Below are 22,242 nucleotides of genomic sequence, written 5' to 3'. Positions count from 1 at the left end.
ATTTAAGTCTGTAAAACCTAAAATGTTGATACCATACCACAATTTTTTATGGTAAAGTTCTGTCAACCACAGCTGCCAGTATTTTAGCGTAAGTGTTACTGATTTTTTTTTTTTTTTTTTTTTTACAGTGTAGCAAACATGATGCACAATTGCAATTAGAATTTCTATAAGGGTGTAGAATAAAAATGAATTCAATTTCAAATAAATTTGTAAGTCTTATTTTTAAATAGAAAATTGTAAATGGTCACTTGACAAAGCCTTGTTTGATAATGTTAAAAAAGTGATTGTTTGATGGATAGACGAATGAATAGACAAATAGAAAGATGGATGGATGGATGATAAATAGAAAGATAGATGGGTGGATGGGTGGATGGAAGGATGGATAGATGGATGGATGGACAGATGAATAGTTGAATAGAAAGATGGAGGGATGGATGGATAGAAAGATGATAGATGGATGGATGGGTGGATGGACAGATTAATTGATTGACTGATAGACAGATGAATAGATGAATTGAAAGTTGGATGGATGGATGGGCAGATAGCTTGATTGATGGGTGAATAGATTAATATAAAGATTGACAATAGATGGAAGGATGGATGAATAGAAAGAGTCAGAAGGATGGGTGGATGAATGGGCAGATTTGATTGATGGAAGAATATATTAATAGAAAGATGGACGATGAATAGACGAATAGAAAGATGGATGGATGATAAATAGAAAGATAGTTGGGTGGATGGATGGATGGATGGACGGATGGATGGATACAAAGATGGGTGAGCTGATGGATAGACAAATAGAAAGAGATGGATGGACAGGTGGACGGATGGTCGGTAGGTTGGTCAAAATACATCTTTCGATTGACTGATGAATCAATCAATCAATCAATCAATCAATCAATCAATTGATATATGGATTTTTAATTTGCTGAGTTGAACTTCGAGTTGCAGTTCAGTAAATTCCTTTTCCTTCATTCAAACTCCTTTTTAGATTCCTGTGGCCATCCAAATTTCCATTTTTCATATTCACACTAACTACTGTACTAAGATACTTGCTGTATTTTTTATACTGTACCTCAGTGAAAAACATGTATCATTCATTTTTAGCATACTCCACGGTTTTCTTTCTTTTTTCAGCTTATCTCCAGTGTGCTATTCCTATCCAGGACTGTAAATCCAGTTTTCCATCCCATCTGAATTGAGAAGTGAATGTGAACTGTCACAGACAGATATAGAGAGCGCTCAAGGGATGGTGAAGAATAGTTAACATATCCAGGAGAGGAGTATCCCGGCAGTGCAGTGTGTTCCGGCTTTAATTATGATGAATGAGGAAGTCTGTTCTTGTGGGTGTGCAGAGGGCCGCTGGGGAACAGGGTGGAAAGAAACCTCTTTTTAGATCCTTCCATTCCTCTCTTGGGTATTTCTGCTGCATCAGGAAATTTCCATTGTTAGAAATGTTCTCTACCTTCCTCATCCATCACACCTGCACTTGGCCCCCGGTCTCATGCAAACCTAGAGCCATTGTAGTCACACAGCGGGGCCGTCCTGCTGTTGATACACATGAAATGAGACATCCATAAAATTACAAGAACTGGATATTGATTTTACACACGCACAGGAACGTACTGGGCAATCTGTCATCTGTGGTGAAGTTGCTATAATTGTCCTCATAGCATTCTAATATGCTTGAATAAATCACTAGAATGATATTTTTCTGCAATATTGTTTATTCCAAAGCATTTGAAAGTGGAAAAGCAATAAGCCATTACATAACATAGAAATAACTTTTTGATAGCTAGAAGTTCATTTTTGCACTTAAAGTTTCTTTTTTTGAACTCTAAAGGTTCAAAGGTTCAAAAGAGTATACTAAGACATTATATATCACATTCATCTTCGCAAGAATTACATTTAATAAAATACAGTATCCTCTCTTGATAATCTGCATCTCTTTTTATATTATTTTTTATAATTTAATAGCATATATTTAACATGCATTGTTCCTAAACTGATATGTTTATTATATATATATATATATATATATATATATTAATTACTAGACAGTTGTAAATGTAAAAATGTATAAATGTATAACCTAAATATATGGGATAGCATAAACATATTATTTATGTTCTTTATAAAAAAACTTTACAGTGCATTATGTGTAAGTGAAGAACTTGGACAGAAGACTTACAATACAGCCAGCTATCTGTTGATCTTATAACCTTTATCTGGCTGATTTCAGCAATGCTAAGACTTTTAATTTAGCTTTACAAAGCCATTTGGACTAGCAAAAGGAGTATGAAGGTCAAAGTCAATGTCAGGCAAGGGATGGATAGATGGATAGGAGGAATTACATTTGGGCAAACAAAGGGCTACTATCAGACAGAGGACAGAGAGGAGAAGTAAGGGAGGATAATGGATGGAGAGATGATGGGAGGATGGGCGGAGAGGTGCAATCTGTGCAGTTGGCACTGCTGGTATTTAATGCTCCTATCTTTTCATTCCTGCACAACAGATGGCAAATCAGCCGTGGTTCCCAAATGATCTGACTGGCTGTGAGCAGGGCTGAGTCATTTCAATGCTGCCGTGGGGATAGAATTGCCATTTAGCTCATGGAAAATCATTAATTGAAGTTTTTTTTTCTTAAAGTCCAATGTTTGTAAACTTTTATAGCATTCTTTGGATGTATTTTTTATTTTTGAGAATTAAACATGTTGTTTTTGTAATTCTACTAGAAATAGTTCACCAAAAAATGAAAATTTGCTAAAATACTCACCCTAAGGCCATCCAAGATGTAGATGAGCTTCTTCATCACAACAGATTTGGAGAAATTCAGCATTACATCAGTTGCTCACCAATGGCTCCTCTGCAGTGAATGGGTGCCGTCAGAATGAGAGTCTAAACAGCTGATAAAAACATCACAATAATCCACAAGTAATCCACACCACTGTCCATTGTTTAACATCTTGTGAAGTGAAAAGCAGTGTAAGAAACAAATTTAGCACATTTTTATTTTTGTGTGAACTGTTTCTTTAAAACTTCTAAATGATCTGTTATGATTGATTGTTTCTGAACTCTTAATGGGCTTATAAATGTTTTTTTGTGGCTTAGTTTCTATAATTGTTCTGGCTTGTCTTGGGGAGGGAGATTTGAGTGATCAGAATAGACAGAATTAAATAATGATTATTATATCATCAGGTCACCGTTTGACAAGTGTTCACCAAATGAGCAGGATTTAGCTTTATGTGGTAGCTTAATCCATTCATTAATAAGGGATAAGAGCTTTTTAATATTTCTCATATTGCCCTCTGTACTAAGCCTTCTAGATTGACCCGTTCTTCACTATGTAGTAGGATAATTTTTTTTTAGCAATGACCACTGTTATATAAATCTATATTACTGATTATTTGTTGGCAAATGATCAATACTGCGTGTTATTCCCATGACATTTCATTCCATACGTTTAACTCCAACAGTTGTCAAATGCGAATACACCTACTGTAAATCCGGTGCTCAGTCACATGGATGTCTGCCCAGACCAATGCAGCATTAAGGAACTGTAGCGAGTGCAGACGCTGCTAAATATACCTGTCAGTCATGTGCTATCACAGAGTATTTTAAAACAGCTATGCATTTTGCCATCATACCTGCAGCCAGACTGAAATAACACATGCAAGGCTGTGAAGACACCATGAGCCTTTGGCTGTGAACAGCTCAGTTTAGACTCACTTATTCTGTGAAAGGTGTGAAAGGTGTGAAAGTCACCGTTGGCACTGATTGGCCTGTTTGCTGATGCAGTGCGGCAAAGAATCTTTAATTTGATGAGATATGTTGTGCAGAAACAAATCACAGTTTTTCTTCAACTTCTGCCCACCTTTATGTTCCAGTGGTTCATATATATTACAATTACAATCAAAAAATAATGATAATGTAATTTATAATAGAAACCAGACTATTATGTCATGTTTTTTATCAAGCTGTGATTGTAATTATGTAACAATTATGTATGTTATATATTGAGGATGCATAGCTGTGAAATTAGCCTTAGCAAAACAAAGGACATATTATTTAAAATGCTTAAAATGTAATTTCAGTTACATGAAACATGCCGTTTTAATGAGTATGTGTATACATACATACATATGTACATGTATGTGTGTGTGTGTGTGTGACCCTGGACCACAAAAGCAGTTTTTCACATTTTTCAAAATTGTGATTTATACTGTACATCATCTGAAAGCTGAATAAATAAGATTTTCATCTATGTATGGTTTGCTAGGATATTTGGCCGAGATACAACTATTTGAATATCTGGAAATGTGAGGGTGCAAAAAAATCTAAATATTGAGAAAATCACCTTTAAAGTTGTCAAAATAAAGTTCTTAGCAATGCACATTATAATCCAAAATTGAATATTTATATATTTACAGTAGGACATTTACAAAATATTTTCATGTACAATGATTTTTACTCTAATGATACCCTAATGATTTTTGGCATAAAAGAAAAATCTATAATTTTGACCCATGCAATTTGGCTATTGCTACAAATATACCCAAGCAACTTAAGACAAACACACACACACACACAAACATACACACGTACATAGATGACCAAATTGTGTTGTGATGCATGTATGTCCAATGCTGAACATTTTTAGCAACAAATGCACAGATCAGGATTCTCTCACTGTGCATCCAAGCTTATCTGGGTGATACTTTACTATATCTGTGAAGCATTCTGGGTAAACACAAAGAGGGTGGCTGGTTCACTGGACAGCACAGCTCATCCTCCTCAAGAACACACGTGTCCTTATTTGGGGCGAAATGACAAACCCCGGCCCACAGCAACAGCAGTGCCCTCACCATCTATTTACAGTCGGTGCAGGGGAGGGTGTCAGGATTATTTCCAAATCTCCCTGAGTAGGTCTGGCTGAATGCTTGTTTAAGAAAGCCAGCCATGCCATGGGCCCTTCATAGCACAATTATCAGGGCTGTTTCTCATGACTCACGTCTAAGCTGAGTTGTTTATCTGAAGGCCTGGCAGAATCTTTGCTGCGTGACCCGGGACGCTTTCCAGAGACGCTGCTGTAGTTCAAACACAAATAGAATGAGTTTTCACCCCTTTTCCCATGCATAACAGGGAAAATGGGAGCCATGGGGGACATAAAACATGAGCTATACTGCATTTGTTTACCTGTAAATAGAGCCATTTGCTCTTGTATAGTTGGCTGTTTTGCAGATTGTTTTTAATACCCATGTTTACTTGCATACAGATCTCTCAGATGGTGTCAGAAGGCAACCGGGAGGGTCTTAATGAAGCCGCGCTCAACCGCTACAACGCTGATCGGCCCAATGCATACAGCAGCCCAGCTGCCCCACCTCCTGCCCCAGTCACCACAGCGCCCTCCAGTGGCACCTCCGCTGCTGCATCCTTCTTTGCCAGGTGAGATTCTGGGTTTTATGTCACTCATCCTCACTATGTCGCAGGTGGGTGATTTATTGAATTTGATCTACTAAAATGGATCCTTCCTAATATAAGAGACCGCACTCTTAAGAAATGACAGCTTTTATTGAACAAGCTGCCCTTCTGCAGCATTTTGCAACTTGGACTGAATATCTGATGATATCTGCAGCCAGCATTACAACTCTGTCTGTCATTTCACAGTCATACAGGGGGTGTAAGGAATTCGGGGTCAAACACTGAGAGTGTTGGCACATCCTTTCGAGTTTGATCCTTCATTAGCACTCGCCGTCACAGCTGTCTGTTGTTAACAGGACGATTCTCACACATATGCAAACATACTTGCACAAATGCACAGGCACTTTAATGGTATCGTATGAGATGCTCTGATCACCAGGTGACTTTTTCCCATAGCTGTCCCTCTGTAAAGAATCATCCAATCTAGTGTGAATCATTTGCTGTTAAGATTGTGTATACTGTCTTTCGAAACAGGTTTTATGTCATACTGTACTATTGGAAAGATGTCCTCTCCTCTGTCAAGTGATTCGTGCTCTTGTCTATGTCGCCCAGTGGGACTGTGGGGGGGGGGTATAGATCATGGGCTTTTATCAGAGCTGGAGTCGAGGAGGAAAGTGCTGTGAGATAGCGGGAGATGAATGGCTCATGTGAAACCTCAAAACATCTCTAATAAATCAGGCTTTCTACAGCAGCTGGATTTTATGAATTTATTAGAATCAGAGGGCTACAGCTGTGATGGCACTGTGATTTTATCTTCCTCTCCTCCATCTTATTCTTTGTGCCCACTGCTTAGATGACAGGCCAAAATACAAGGTAGGAATCCTGCCTTTCCGTTAGAGCAAAGCAGGGTTTGGGTTTGATATGAAGGTAAGTAAAGAAAATTTAAGGACAAAATTGAAGGAAGCACATGATTGTAAGTTCTGTTGTTAAAAATCATAGTTCAACAATTTGGTTGGAAGTATAGCTCTCGACCTGGTAGTTTCTGGTTATTATGATATATAGTTTAATATGCTCTTGAGTAACATAAGCAGGCTAACATGCAGTAAAATCTATGTCTTTCATTACATATACAAATTTAATTATACTGTATATGCTTTAGTGTAAAGAGAATTAAAACTTTGCATAACTAGCAGAAGTTATTTCTCTATTATATGTGCGACACCATTCAAACGATGTTCAACGGTTAATACAGTTTGGGAAATAGCTGTGATTAGCTTAATTTCTCCAACAGTGCCTACACTATGGTGGTCAAGCAGTGAATTACATAGCTGTACAGGAAAAGCAGGACTTTAACAGGTGGACAGCAAGTGAAAGCACCGTGATGCAACACTGAAGAAATATCCAGGCGAAATCCTTTCACGCGCTCTGTCTGAGAACAAACCCTCAGCGTGTTTCTAAACGGAGACTTTAACATGGCTTTGAGGTCTCGCTTATCTTCCTGTCACAATCTCAAACCTCTGCGGTTTGATTCGTTGTCCTCAGGTCAGAGGAAGCAAAACCCTTTCGGAAGTCAAGATAGTGTGAAAGTAGTGCTAACCTCAACTTCAACTTTAGCAGGAGACACATCTCCCTTTGAGATGTCATTCAGGTGAAATAAGATACTAATCTAGCCTACTTAAAAATTCAGACATGGCACTAGTTGATAAGAGAAAAGTGAGCTAGTGAGCTAGAAGTTGTGTGAGTACAGTAAAAACAAAATAATCTTGGTTTACATTCTTAAAATAAGATGTATTGGGGTAACACTTTACAATCAGGTTCATTAGTTAACATTAGTTACTGTAGTTAACATGTAATACACATGAATAATACTTCTACAGCATTAATTAATCTTAGCTATTGTTAATTTTATAATTTACTAATGCATTAAAGTTGTGCTTGTTAACATTAGTTAATGCACTGTGAATTAACATGAACTAACAATGAACAACTTTATGTTCATTATCAAATAACATTAATAAAGATGAATAAATACTTTAATAAATTTACTGTTTATGGTTTGTCCATGTTAGTTAATACATTAACTTTATCTAATGGAAACTTATTGTAAAGTGATGGAGATCAAGTATCAGATTTTTTGAGAGATTCCTCCAGCCTCCTGATAGGCTGTTTAAATTACTTCAGTTGTCTGTTGATGATGATGGCTGTTGATTGGATGGTTGTTTTATCCAATTAGCTCACTGACAGGTGCCTGGATACATGATTAATATCCTGCTCAAATGCTAATGTCATTCCATTTATAGTTCTGTTTGTCCATTATTTTGTTTTACCCGTCTATCAAATGTGTCAGTGTACAAAAAGCATTTACAGTAGAAACCATTTGGCAGCACCTCTGAGATGTGGAGGTTTTAGATGAGGGATAAACAATCATGATTGATGACATTTTGCCTCATCTGTAGAATGAATTGTTATTCCGCTTGTGTGCTCTTAATCCCTCTGAGGGTACTTATTGTGGATGTATTGCTCAAACACTGTAAATATTTCTTTAATATCCAGATCACAGGGAGGTTAAGAGGCTTCCAATATGATTTACCAGCCTCATATCACCCATTCTGGAGGATGTACTAGATCTGTGCTTCTCAACTGGTGTGCTAGACAAAACAATATTGAATGCAAATAATTATATGCAGCTATAGTTTTAATTATGCATCATTTGGAATATAAATATATATATAAAAAATATAAAAAAACAATAGCTACTGAAAACACAACAATATTACTAAAACTTGACAAAAAAAGTCTGTAAAATAAATAAATAAATATATATATATATATATATATATATATATATATATATATATATATATATATATATATATATATATATATATATATATATATATATATATATATATATATATGAGAAAAATCTGCTCAGATATGTTACTGTACTAGATCCTAGATTATATAATTTTTAACACATTAAATACTCCTCCCATGCTTCTTGTGTTGCTATTGATTATGCATTTTCCACATGTGTCTGCTGCTCGTTTCTTCTTTCATAGCAGTGAAAGGAGCAGGAGAGAGTGTGCCCGTGTGATTTATAACCGTCGTGCCCTCATGTAGCAGACATTGTCAACCATCCTTCGGCAGTAAAGAAGGAAGGTTGTAAATTTCAGCCAAAGGTGCAGGTTTACATGAAAGACAGCCCTCTTTTGTGTTTATATGTGTCTTGGCCTGTTGTTTGACAGGTAAAGACTATCCTGCCAAAGGGTGTGTGCGTGTGTACACCTGGCACACATTTTTCTCTTTGTTTGAAACAGGACAGTGTCACACCCCTTGCACTTTTTCCCTGGCCTCACTCTGTGCTCCTGAAAATTTACAGACGTCGTAACATGCCTTCTTGAGAAAGTGCTGTGCTTTATGGGACAGGTGTCATGACCTGACCATCCGGATGCGTTCAGTTAAAGATGTGGCAGGGCTGTCAAACTCAACTGCACATCTGTAATTTACACGCCGTCTTTCCAGAAACCAAGAAACACATTGTGTTCGTCTTTTGATATGTGCATCAGATTCTCTCTCTCCCTCTCTTTGATTTTCTATCATAATCTATTATATATATCAGTGCTGTATTAAATAAAATAAAAAAACATTTATAATTAACATTTACCAAAAATTATTACAAGCAAAGTCACAGCAAGAACCTTTGTGCGTCTGTAAGCAACTATTGGTGATTTATTCCTAAATGAATCTGTTTTTGAATGAATCGTTGGGGTGAATGATGGTTTTGTTGCTGAATGAATCACTTGTTTCAGAGTCTTTCTGTTTTAGAGTGCCATTTTTAGACTTGTACTCTTATTCACTTACAGCTTGTTTTCTTTTTCTTTTTTTTTCTTTTAAGAAACTAACACTAGCTTCTCAATTTTTTTTTGTATTCTGTTTGTTTTATTTTTTATTTATTATACAGTAAACAAATGCAAAAAAAGGCCTCTAACCCTAGCATGCTCTATCCTTTCCTATTCTATCTTTTTATTTTATTTATTATATGATTTAAAAAACCTTGCCAGGTGTACTGCATTAAGCTAACTGACTGAAATGTGTTATAACATTTGCATATCATTGCTTTTTTGTTGATTTTGATTGCTTCCACTGTCTTCATTTTTAAGTCACTTTGTCTAAAAGCTTCTGCTAAATAACTTGGATTTACTAAAGCTGTGTTGACTCCATCAGCTCTAGTCTGTGAGTTGCTGTCTGCTGTTGACACACAGCTGATTTTACTGCTGCTGCTATCTGCCTGAGTGAGAGACTCTCGCGCAACCATGCCTGACTTTTCAACATCCCTTCCTCTTCTTTCCTCGGCTTCACTCAGGCATGCCACATTGATGTGGCTCTCATTTGTTCTGCCAATACCCCTGATCCCTGGTCTCAGCCACTGCACATAAGTAAGGACACACTGACCTAAAATGGTGCAGTGGGCAGCCCATATGGAAGTGTTCTTTTAATGTTTTTGTAGCGGAAAAAAGCCTTTCTGTGTTGTAGTTTCTTATCTAGAGCTCTGGCGGTGTCTGCTCTGTATCACAGTCTCCGTGTTTTCCCATACGGATCTTTATCTGTCACTATATTAGTAATCATTCATCCCATTGTTTAAAGTGGGATTACGCAGGGATGTGAACTCTATATTCCAAGATTTGCTTGTGGTATCCCAATCTTTCACACTCCTTAAGAAGGCTCCTGTGCCATAAAGTGACCTGAAGAGCATTCAGAAGTCATGTAGCCGTATCAGTTAGATCTATTTCTAGATCTGCCCCGGCACACTCAGTTATGGTGTCCCAGGTGTGCTGGCACAGGAATGGGTCTCTCTCATGCAGAAGGTAAATCGACATCTCAGCAATGGCTCAGTTTGAGTACAGGTCTCTCTCTATCCATTTGCTTCTCTTGCTCCCTCACAGCCCTGCTGTAACCCCATCTAAACACCCTCCTAGAGTCTACTGCTGCTGTTTCTGCTGCTGCTGTATGGTTATTTGTGGTTGGTAGTTTAAAAAAAATGTCCACCAATTTTACTATATATACATTTGTGATTAATCTAATATTTTTTATATTATTAAGGGAACAAAACAACATGTGTGTACTTAGTGGAATATCAGGAATATATATATTTTATGTTATCTATCATTTATTTATTTATTTATTTTCTTGCTTGCCTAAAATGCATGTTTAGATATTTTTCATGTCGGTATTTGTTTCATTTATTTCAAAATTATACTTCTGAATTAGATTACAAAGATAAACAATTATTTATTTATGCATTTATTTATTTATTTGTTTGTTTGTATATTTGCCTGTCTGCAAAGCCTGTTTAAAAAATGTAATGTCAATATTTGCATTTACAAATAAATATGGAGTCACATTTTTATTTTCATTTTTATTTCTATTTATGAAATTGGAAAAGAGAAACATTTATCAATTTATTGCCTAAATAAATAAAATAAATGCCTAGATTTCTTTGCCTGGCTAAAATACCATATTTTTTTAACCTGTTTTAAATAATAATATTATTTTTAATAGTGTGTGTGTGTGTTATCGAATACACACACACACACACACACACACACATGAACAATTTTATTTTAATTATATTTATGAGCTTGCATATTATAGATTACAATTAGAATAGATTACAAAGATGAATATTCAGGCCTTTATTTGTTTATTTACTAAATAAATTACTACATTTGCCTGCCTGCATAAAGTGCCTGCTAAAATTTCCCTTCAGAACAGCCTTATATTTAAAAAAAAAAATTCATTTACTGTTCATTTCTAATAGTCACATTCTCATATTCCCCCGAAGAAGCAACTTTAATAAGAAACAGATTTCTGCTCCTTTCACTGTGCTACAGATGGTTTGTGTGTGAACGAATGAAGGTGGGGTGCGGGGAACATACCCCAGAGATGATATAATGCGAGTAGCCATGCAGAACCACTGCCACTGCCACTATGTGCAGCGTGTGTCGATTCCTTCATTAACTCTCCCCTGCCTCCATCTCCGGTGAGTTAAAGTGCCACCCCCCTCGACCTGTACCTAGCAGCGATCCACCTCAACAAGCTCCACAAGCAGATTCACCTCAGAAACCCCTTACATCAGCACTGACCCCTCCATCACAGGACTAACCCCCCCCCCTCTGCAGCCGTCTGTCCCCCCGCATGCTGGAATGACGGATCGAACTGCCGAACCACTGGAGCTGCGGGTGTGAGGAGAGTAAGAGCTTCATTAGTGTCCCTGTAAAGAGCCCAACCTGATTTATTCCATAAATATTCCACCCCGGGGTATGTATTTGGCATGTTTGGCATGTGCATATATATATATATATATATATATACAGTACAGACCAAAAGTTTGGACACACCTTCTCATTGAAAGAGTTTTCTTTATTTCCATGAAAATTGTAGATTCACACTAAAACTGCATAGCAACATGTTAAAAGCATTTAGAACACCTTAACAACCATATAGCAACATCCTGACAATCTCTCAGAACACCGTAGAAACCACAAAACAATAAACTAAAGTAACAACATAGCAATGCCCTGACATCCACTCAGAACACCTTGCAACCACATTTACAGCAACATCCTGGCATTCATCCAGAAGAACACTCTAGCAACCACATAACAACATACTATAATAACATTCAGAATGCTTTAGGAGTCACATAACAACACTTTGCCACGCACGTATTAAAACACTGGCAACCAGCTAAACCCTTAGCAACACCCTAGCAACTGTAGAAACATGTTAAAAACACTACTGCATAGCAATGTTAATACACTCTAAACACCCTAGTTACCACATAGTAACAACCAAAAGAAATCCCAAAGAACCTAAACAATTTTGTGTATGTTTTTAGTCATATGTAATGCATGTTCTAATGGAATTATGAATTTTAAAAGCAAGTGAATAAAAACTCACAGGGAATAACAGCCCAGAGTTTGTTATGTATACAGTGATCTGTTTCAAAGCTAGAATTATGATGACGACTCTGAGCTGCAAGCGATGGACTTTATCCCTTTTTCTCTCTAATGTCTCTTTCTCGTTCTCTTTCCATTCATCTGGTTTGACAGGAGGGAGGGGCTGCTTAAAATTCAGAGCAATTAACTCCTGATCCCATCCATTTAGCTCTGAGAGGATGTGAACAATCACTTAAAGAGCGTCACAGAGCAGTGACAAGTGGACGTCAGGCCTTGTAATGACCCCGACATAAATGATAAATGCAGGCTAGGGCGAGAGAGGATTATGAGCTCTTCCTGCTCCATAACCACCAGAGGCATTGCGTTGAACACAGACATCCAACCTAATATTCAATCTAATGGTCATTTGGAGTTTCATTTGGCTGATTTTTAATCTTTTACTGTACATTTAGTCCCAAACTGGAATATTTGTTCGCATTCCCTCAATGCACTACTAAATTTGATGATTTGGTCTTGTATCAGCATTGATTTCGCTATGGAGGACAATTAGGAAATGGTTCTATGATTAACTGATATGATTTGACTCACCAGGCCGGTTAAACGCACGTCAGGACCTTGAGTGATCGTGGTGAGTCACTGTCTAACAAGCTATGGCCAATTGACATGCTTAAGCACAGAGGTTAATAATATAACAGCCCCGGAGTCAGCCATTGATGACAACCGCAATAATTCTGATGATAATTATGGTAATTACCATCAGCATCATCACTCGGAGGCATGAAATTGACCTCTAGAGATCAGTGGAGCTCTGGATGGATTTGAAATAAGAGCCTGCAAGCCCTCTTTCCATTCACTGATCTAATTAAATGTAAATTGAGGGTGAGTCTGCCTACAATTCCCACAATTCCATTTGACTGTCAGTGGCTACTATAGCAGGTTTATTTGCATAAAGGGAGGCACAGCAAAAATCTAGATCTATCTATCTATCTATCTATCTATCTATCTATCTATCTATCTTACACTTTTACTTTTACACTATTATAATTAAATATTAATATATTATTATTTATATATTATATTATTATATAAATCCTGTTATACTTTGAATTTGGTTATCATATCCATCAGATCCGTTGCTGAATTCTTACATTTGTCTTTTAATATCTGAGTCATATGCATGCCCATCAGTCTGTCCCTTTGTCAGCTGTTAACTAGCATCACCATAGTAACAGCACATTCAGTACTTGTGTGTTCCTCAATCTGCAGTCAGCAGTTATGGGTCTAGCCTTCAGGGGGCTCAGCTCACCTCAGCACCACTTGGCTATGTGTTTTATATCTTGTTTGTTGACTAAAAAATGTTCAGATTCCACACACAATAAATCATATACTCTAACATGTCTTGATTTATAATAATAAATATATTATTTAGAATAAATCATATTATAATTCCAAAAATATATATATATATATATATATATATATATATATATATATATATATATATATATATATATATATATATATAAAATTTAAATGTAAAATGAACATATTAATTATAAATTACATATGAATAAATATATATTTTATAATAAATATATTATAATGCTAAATTAGCTAATTATGTTTTTTTATTAAATATTATTTTAATAATATTCTGAATATTTATTTATAATATTTATTATTAATTTTTTATAGATTATACACAAATAAATTATAATTTACCTACAAAAATAGTTGTGTATAGTACGAGTCGACCAGCATTTTTTAAGAATGTAAACAAGTTGTTACAGCATGTCATTATACATATTCTTTTATATATTTTTTTATAAGTAAAATATGTTACCCTGTTCAATAATTAGACTGACCAGGCTGTTTCTTAGGCCTTCCAATCCATGGTTTTCCAAATGCTGACTCACAGCATTCTGTTTCAAAGTGCTCTATTTTTGCTTAAGCACTGTCAGCCTCTGTGGTTTGACTGATGATCCAGTGAAGAAGCAGCTTCATCTCTTGAGCTTGACTGTCTGGGAGAACCTTATCTGCAGAAACAGACCCAGAGTCCCATACAGCTCCACAGGTCAGAGTTTCCAGGATTTATATACAGGTCCAGCTCCTCTGGTTATGCTCTATTTTAGCATCTTCATCCTCTTGACAGTTCTTCACATATCTATAGACTCTTGCTCTCTTATATGAGAGTGGAAAATAATTACAAAATGCAATCACATGCAAGAATCATGCACAGATATGTAAAGTCTCCATGTCTCCATGTCAAAGTCTCCAAAAAAACCTTTAGAAATGAATAACTATGTTTTTCACCAGAATAATGGGTTTATTTTCTGAAAGTAATACAGCAGTAAAGCCAGTGAGGAGAGAGCTATAAGAAAAAAAATCACTTGATATTTAAAACTAGGTTTGAAAAATGTCATTTCTCATTGGATTGCTAATGCGGGCTGACTTTAGACCCCAAAATAAATTCTTCTCAGCCCAGTCAATTAATTCATTATGGCTCATTAGTAACTAAAGTAAATAGCTTAATTAGCGTCAACATCAGAGAACCGTGGCATCGTTTGGCAATGGGGTTGTGCAGAAAGCACAAGATAGTGTCAGTCAAGCTTATTAATTGAGTGAGGCTTTTAATTAGAATGCTGGGGCCAGAGTTCTGCTCATTTAAATATGAATAACCACTGCTAGTTCTGTTTGCTACAGTGCTGTGTCATAATTCACATACTATCAGTACTAAACCATAAAGATAAGTATTAGAGCATTCCAAATTTTAATACTCTAAACTATGCTAGTTGTCCAAATGATATGTTTCTTGAGTTCTTGCATTTGTGTGTTTTACTTGCTAATTTTGCCCAAAATTGTATTATTATTATTATTATTATTCAATAAAAAGATTAATAAAGGTCTTGCTGACCTCAAACTTTTGAACATATTATGTGTCAATCTAAATATGTCCATATCGTCAAAAATATACCAAAAAGTATTACATTAATACCCAATGTATTTTCTGTTTGGAAAAGCTGTGATGTTTACATATTTGAAGCATATATGTGAATTATGAGCTGCTAACATACACAAGCTAAAACAGTGCATGATATGGAGGTTTATGATATAAATACAACTTTATGCCATGATATTATGTCCTAATAAATATTGCCACATGTTGAATTTGGTATAGCGTACTTCTCTTAGTATTTTTGTCGTACAAAAATAGTGTGCTAGTATGCTAATTTACACACTTTCCTATTACTAACAAAGTATGCTTAAATGCATAGTACAAGTAAGCAAAGTCCTTAAGTCCCATTTTCCATCCACTAAGACCATGAACCAGTTCTAAATGCTTTAGCTATGTGAGACTCAAATAAGCACAAATAAGCTGCTATATATATATATATATATATATATATATATATATATATATATATATATATATATATATATATATATATATAGCATTATTCAAGCGAATCCCCTTTAATCTACACCATGTGGATAAAACGCTGACTAATTAGAAGTGATATGCAACAGTTGTATGTTATGTTAAAGCTCTAGGGTTGTGTGATATAGCAGTGGGAGGGCTGTGGCCTTCCTCTTTCATGCTCGATGTTTGAGGCTGAATCTCAATGCAGCGGCTCAGCAGCTGTGGATCGGAGCAGGATATATGAAAAGTGACAGGGAAATTAGACGGCTTCACCCAGTCCTTTGTGTTTGAGGAGATGAAGGTTGTTTTAAGGATAATCTTTGGCCATAGAGAAAGCTGACGTGCATGATGACCTTATTAGCCTGCTGGGTAGGTCTGACCATGTGGATTAGTCACTTAGTACGTTGGCTTAACATGACCAGAACGTAATCTTTGGAGGCGTCTCAGTCCTTTATAAAATTTCTGACTACTGTGGCTTTCTGCTGTATTGTTTTGAGACCCAGACCTATTCGCTTGTTAAGTCTGACGTCACGTAGCAGTTACAACGAGAAAACAACAAAAGGTGCTAATATAAACTCACAATGTTATAGAATACTAGCGAAAAAGTTATAATCGTAACATTTACCTCCATATTGAAGTCCCAGATAGCCAGACAATGAAAATATAAATATACAAAAAATATATAAAAATGATTTGTGTTTGGGACGCTGTGAGCACGGAGACTGTAGTGTATACCGTAAGTTTGAAAGCGTTCAGCTTAAATTATTAATATGAATAAACAGTGTTCATAACCGGCTGCTTGGACCCAGAAACAGCGCTTCTTGCGTCATCACTTAACAACCGAATTAGCACAGCTTTTTTTAAAGGCATAGTTCTGGCATCATTTACCCACCCATGTTGTTCCAAATGTGTATGATTTTCATTCTTCTGTGGAACATAAAACAAGATATTTTGGAGAATTATTCAACTGTTTTGGTCCACTTGTGAAAGTCTCTTTTGGGTTATGCAGAAGAAATTAAGTCATACAGGTTTGAAACTACATGAAGTGAGTAAATGACTGCATTTTCATTTTGAGTGAATTATCCCTTTAAATCACAAAGCAGGTAAGAACCCGTGATGACCTTAAAGGGACATCGGATACAATTTTCACCTTTTATTATTATTATTTTTTTCTACCAGCTCAGAAAAGTTGAAAAGAAAACACACAACTTAATTAGTAATGGGCTGTCTGAGTCTGAAACTGTGTCATCCAGTGAGCTGTTTCAATCTGCAGCCGGGTAGCTAGCTATTTGAATAAGACCACCTCCGAATCATATACAGAATCCAAAGCATCAATTCAAGTCTTGTGTCGACATGCCCCACAGAAGAGAGGGGCGGGCTGAGCAGTAACTCATTATCATTTAAAGAGACATGCACCTAAATGACTCACTGTGAAAAGATCTGTTTTTTAGGTAATTTTTTTTTTTTTTTTTACGCAACCATTGATGATTTTTACCAAAGTATGTTACAGACATTTCATGAAGACTGTAAAGAATCATACCAAATTGTGTAAAATGAGTATCTGATCTCCTCTTTAAATCCAATGGGTTGCAGTAGCAGTAAATTTGGATATTACATGGGCAAGTGCAAATGGATTTGACATCTACAGGCAAAATTGTCAGTATCTTAAAAAATGTTTTCCCAAAAATAAATACAAATAAAACATTTCAGATAAATTTTTCGTAAAGCATCATGTGGCTTCAGAAGAACTTCAAGAAAAGCCATATGGATCTGTAGAAATTATATTCCTTTTGTTCACCCCCACGTGCACAATTGTAAAATTTTTGTTTTGATTAGAACAGTATTTAAAGGTTACAAAAAATGTTTTATACAAAGTTTATCAAATTTATATAACATCATGAGGACATTTTGAGAATGTTGTTCTAAGAACATTTTCTCTCAAAATTATGAGAACGTATATCAAATATTAATAAAGTTCTAAGAATGTTTCATAATCATTACTTTATTAATGGTTTGTCCAAACAATTATATAACTTATAAAATGTTACTGAAACCTGTGAGATATTCTTTGTAATCTGGGAAGACATGAAAGAATCACATAGATTTTTTTTTTTCACTTTTCCTTTTTCCTTTTTCTTGTTTGATGTGCAAGTCTTCAGCTTCTATTGCAGTTTGTATTTAGATGGATCTTCTCAACATATGTTCTTGCTCTCTTTCTCGTATCTGTGCAGCCTAAACATGAGTTCTCTGAGGTTTGATTCTGTCTGTTTTATATATCCCCCTTTCAGAACATTGGACATGTATTCTGGTTTCATTTAGTTTGCAGCCATTGCGGTCTTATATTCTGGAACAGTATGCAAATAGTGAGTGCAGAGGTGCCAGAGCACTGGGTCCAACTTTACTGTTGCCTGTGGTGTTGAAAAGATATCCTCGGAGAAGTGTGTGGTATGTTACAGATGGAGAGGGTGAGAAAGAGCGAGTGAGAGAGAGAACGAGATTGGCGCGGGGACTGAATAGTAGACATTATCAGCTGAGCACAGGGGCTGAGAGGCAGCAATGTGATGTTGTTCCTGTCTGTGTCTTCCCTGCTTCCTGTTTGGATGTTCTCGCCCGGTCTCGCTTCTTCTTGAGCCTGGACATCTTTTCCTGGACAATGCAATCAGAAGAATAAGCCAAACAGAGACATGGGGGAAAGAAACTGAGTAAGATATGGTCAAAGTGTGAGAGGGAGAGATGAGATTGGCGAGCCGGAGCGTAGGCAGTCAGGAGTGCTCAGGTGTGGGGATTAAGCTATCTGTTCATTGCAGAAGAACTGCTTCGGTCGATCTGCTGCGGATACAGTAGAGGAGGGGCACTCAACATTATATAGCATACATAAATAGCACAACATGGAGAGCTAATGGATTCCTGATAAACTGCCATACTACACATTCAGTCAGGTGGACACTTGTTTAAGAGCGGACAGGAAGACAGAACTGGACACTTAGGGCTCATCGGGCCCTCTAAATGATGGACAGGTGAGAAACAAGTAATATTTTCTTTAGCCTCACTGGACTGAAGTGTCTTGCTAATGCTAATATTTTTTCTTAATATTTACATCTGTTTGAGTTAATTTGGTATATAGTATTTACTTGGACTTCAATTAGGTTTCCATTACTTAAGAAATCTAAGAAGATTAGGTTGGTAGATTTAAAAATAAAATAAATGTTTACCTTTTTGAGTTTATGCTTTGAGTGTATAGTTCAAACTATCCACCTAGCAACTGCATAGAGAAACAATAACAATAAGTTATATTATCAATATAATATATTTATCATTATAGTTATTATTCTTAGTGTGAACATGCCTTTACTTCAGATACATTTACCTTAGCAATCACATATTAATGGCCTGGTAGCCACCTGTAACATCCTAGCAACGTCATAGAAACATGTTGACAACCAGAAGACCTTAGCAACTTCATGGCAATGCCCTGGCAACCACACAGACCAACCTAGCAACTCCATAGCAACATGCTTACAACCAGAAGACCTTAGCAACTGTATGTCAATGCCCTGGCAACAACCCAGAACACCCTAGCAACAGCACAGAAACAGTTTGACAAACAGAAGACCTTAGAAACTGTATGTCAGTGGCCTAGCAACTATCCAAAACACCCCAGCAACTCCATAGCAACATGTTGACAAACAGAAGAATTTAGCAACTGTATGGTAATGCCATTTCAACCACCTAGATCTCACTAGCATCATGACAGTGTGTTTTGTAGTTTATTGTTGACATTTTTGTGACTGTGCTTTAATTAAATGGCTACATGATTGTATTTTGTGTTTACATATCACATTATGTGCTTATATGAGGGTTAGGATTACTTAAGGATTATGTAAGTTGTACTTTTTGGGAGATGATGATGAGAAGGAGAGATGTTGTCTGTTTTCTAAATCAGAGTGTTCCTCTAAGAAGCTATTTAAGGATACAGTATCTCATTAACGCCTCTGCAAAATAACACATTCACATCTCGCCTGAGTTCGGTTCAAGTTAAGTCTCCTCCTAATTTTCATACAGTTTCCCTGTTGACGTGTTTTAGCTTTTAACAAGAATCATTTCCATCTAGTTTCCTCAGGTCTGTCTCAGGCAGTTAACGAAGAACGGTAAGCTATGTTTATTTATGTAGGACAAGAGGACTCAAATTAGAAGCACATGGTGGAGACAACAGTTTGGTTCAAACTTTATGAGACTTTCCTTGCCAGCTCATTAAGGATATGGTCAGTGTGTTTGTTAACGGTGTGTGTGAGCGAGAAAACTGTTTTCCTGACATTAATGAGTGCCACAATAATTACCTTACTTTGCACATCACATATCCTCGTGGAGCACAGCCATGTACTTTGTCACAGTCCTTAGGGGGTTACACACATATTTTATACACAAACACTCACTTCATATCCCTGACAATGAATCCAGGTGATAATTTGTCTCATTTCTAAGGAAGTTTCCTCATACTTTTGGCATCCAGAATGCTCAGTCTGATGATTTCATAGCTTGCACAGCAACTGTATCTCTAGAACTGATTTATACACAAACACTCAGTGTTATTATTACTTCCAGCTATATTTTCACCTGCTCTTATCTTTCAGGTTGTTTATTATTGTTGCCTCAATTTTTCCCCTTACAGTAACCACTTCCCTCCACTCCTCTCAACAGAAATGTGATCAGTTAGCAAAATGTTTTCTTTGCTTTATCAAGTAGCAGGTCTGAACCACAGTGCTAGAATTTTTTTCTTTGACAGCCAGAGGCTTAAGGTGTATTTCTATATGATGTGATGTGATTTTAGAGCCAAAGACCTGAGCTACCACAGATGCCTGTATTTTTTTTTCTCTCCTGTCTGTACCTTTGACCTTGACTAGATTTGCACAAGTTGGCAAAGGTGGAGCGCTTCAAAATGAAGGATTGTGCCTCAAGGTACACTGTAAAAAAATAAATAAAAAGCTCTCCAATTTATATCTAAATTTTCAGTTGGCCTAATTTAATTTATAAAATTAAATTCACACTAATTCAGTTAGGGCAATTGAAAAATTTAGATGTGATCAGTCAATAGAAAAATTTGAGTTGGAGAGGTCTGATGTTTGTTTTTGTTTGTTTTTGCTTTTTTTTTTTTTACAGTGACAGTATAACTGACACAGGACAATTTGACTCACACATGTTGAAGTTTGGAGTGTAGATCTGCCCTGTCATGTTGTGTGTGTTGTCTCTTTCCTTTCTAACTCTGTAGAGTTCATTAAAACATTACTGCCGGATGCACCAACAAGACCTTTAGAATGGGCACCCATATAATAAAGAGAAAAGATTTGCTTGGACTAGCATGAATTTTAAGGCTGGTTAGTGCACATCTGGTCGTTGGGCAAATATATCCTGATGTTGTTGACCAGTACAATCTTTTTGGTAAAGTTGGTTGACCTTTCTTTCTGTCTTACTAAGGTCTTTACAATATTCTATCAACACAGTGAATACATATTCAGGCTAAAATAGTCTATTTTAAAACTGTTCTTTGCATCAAAAAAGTGAAAAAAAGTAGCATCGACAATGTAAAAAGTAATATAATAAGTAATAATAATAATAATAAATCTACTACGCTTTTTAGTTGGAATCTTTATGGTGCAGATAGTAATCCTAATCTTTCTTTAATTATTGTTATTATTGCTTCCAAGGTATGGAAGCCCAGATTTCTTTGACAATGGCCTTCAGCTCATCTGCATTTTTTGGTCTCTTGTTTCTCATTTTTCTCTTGACAATACTCCATAAATTCTCTATGGGGTTCAGGTCTGGTGAGTTTGTTGGCCAGTCAAGCACACCAACACCATAGTCATTTAACCAGCTTTTGGTGCTTATGGGAGTGTGGGCAGGTGCCAAATACTGCTGGAAAATGAAATCACTATCTTCAAAAAGCTGGTCAGCAGAAGGAAGCATGAAGTGCTCCAAAATGCCTTGGTAACGAATGCAGTGACTTTGGTTTTCAAAAAAACACAATGGATCAACACCAACAGAAGACATTGCACCCCAAATCATCACAGACTGTGGCAACTTAACAATAGACTTCAAGCAACTTGGGCTATGAGCTTCTTCACCCTTCCTCCAGACTCTAGGAACTTGGTTTACAAAAAATACAAAACTTTCTCTCACCTGAAAAGAGGACTTTGGATGACTGGGCAACAGTCCAGTTCTTCTTCTCTTTAACCCAGGTAAGATGCCCTCTGACATTGTCTGTGGTTCAGGAGTGGCTTAACAAGAGGAATACGACAACTGTAGCCAAATTTCTTGACACGTCTGTATGTCTTGACCCCAGCCTCAGTCCATTCCTTGTGAACTTCACTCAAATTCTTGAATCAGTTTAGCATGACATTCCTCATAAGGCTGCTGTTCTCTCGGTTCGTTGTGCATCTTTTT

The 22,242-nt window shown here is 36.4% G+C and overlaps 1 protein-coding gene across 1 annotated transcript in view; it reads left to right on the top strand.

Annotated features, from left to right (window-relative positions):
• Positions 1–22,242, top strand: part of LOC113060684 (kinesin-like protein KIF26B) — a 54,082-nt gene that overhangs the window by 29,823 nt on the left and 2,017 nt on the right. The window contains exon 4 of the mRNA XM_026229809.1: positions 5,276–5,445. Within this exon, the coding sequence (XP_026085594.1) occupies positions 5,276–5,445 (170 nt within the window). The remainder of the gene's footprint in view (positions 1–5,275; positions 5,446–22,242) is intronic.

Source organism: Carassius auratus, chromosome 42 (assembly GCF_003368295.1).
Source record: "Carassius auratus strain Wakin chromosome 42, ASM336829v1, whole genome shotgun sequence".
In the NCBI taxonomy this organism is placed as follows: Eukaryota; Metazoa; Chordata; class Actinopteri; order Cypriniformes; family Cyprinidae; genus Carassius; species Carassius auratus.
Note: the sequence above shows the minus strand (reverse complement) of the source record. Positions and strands in the feature narration are given on the sequence as shown.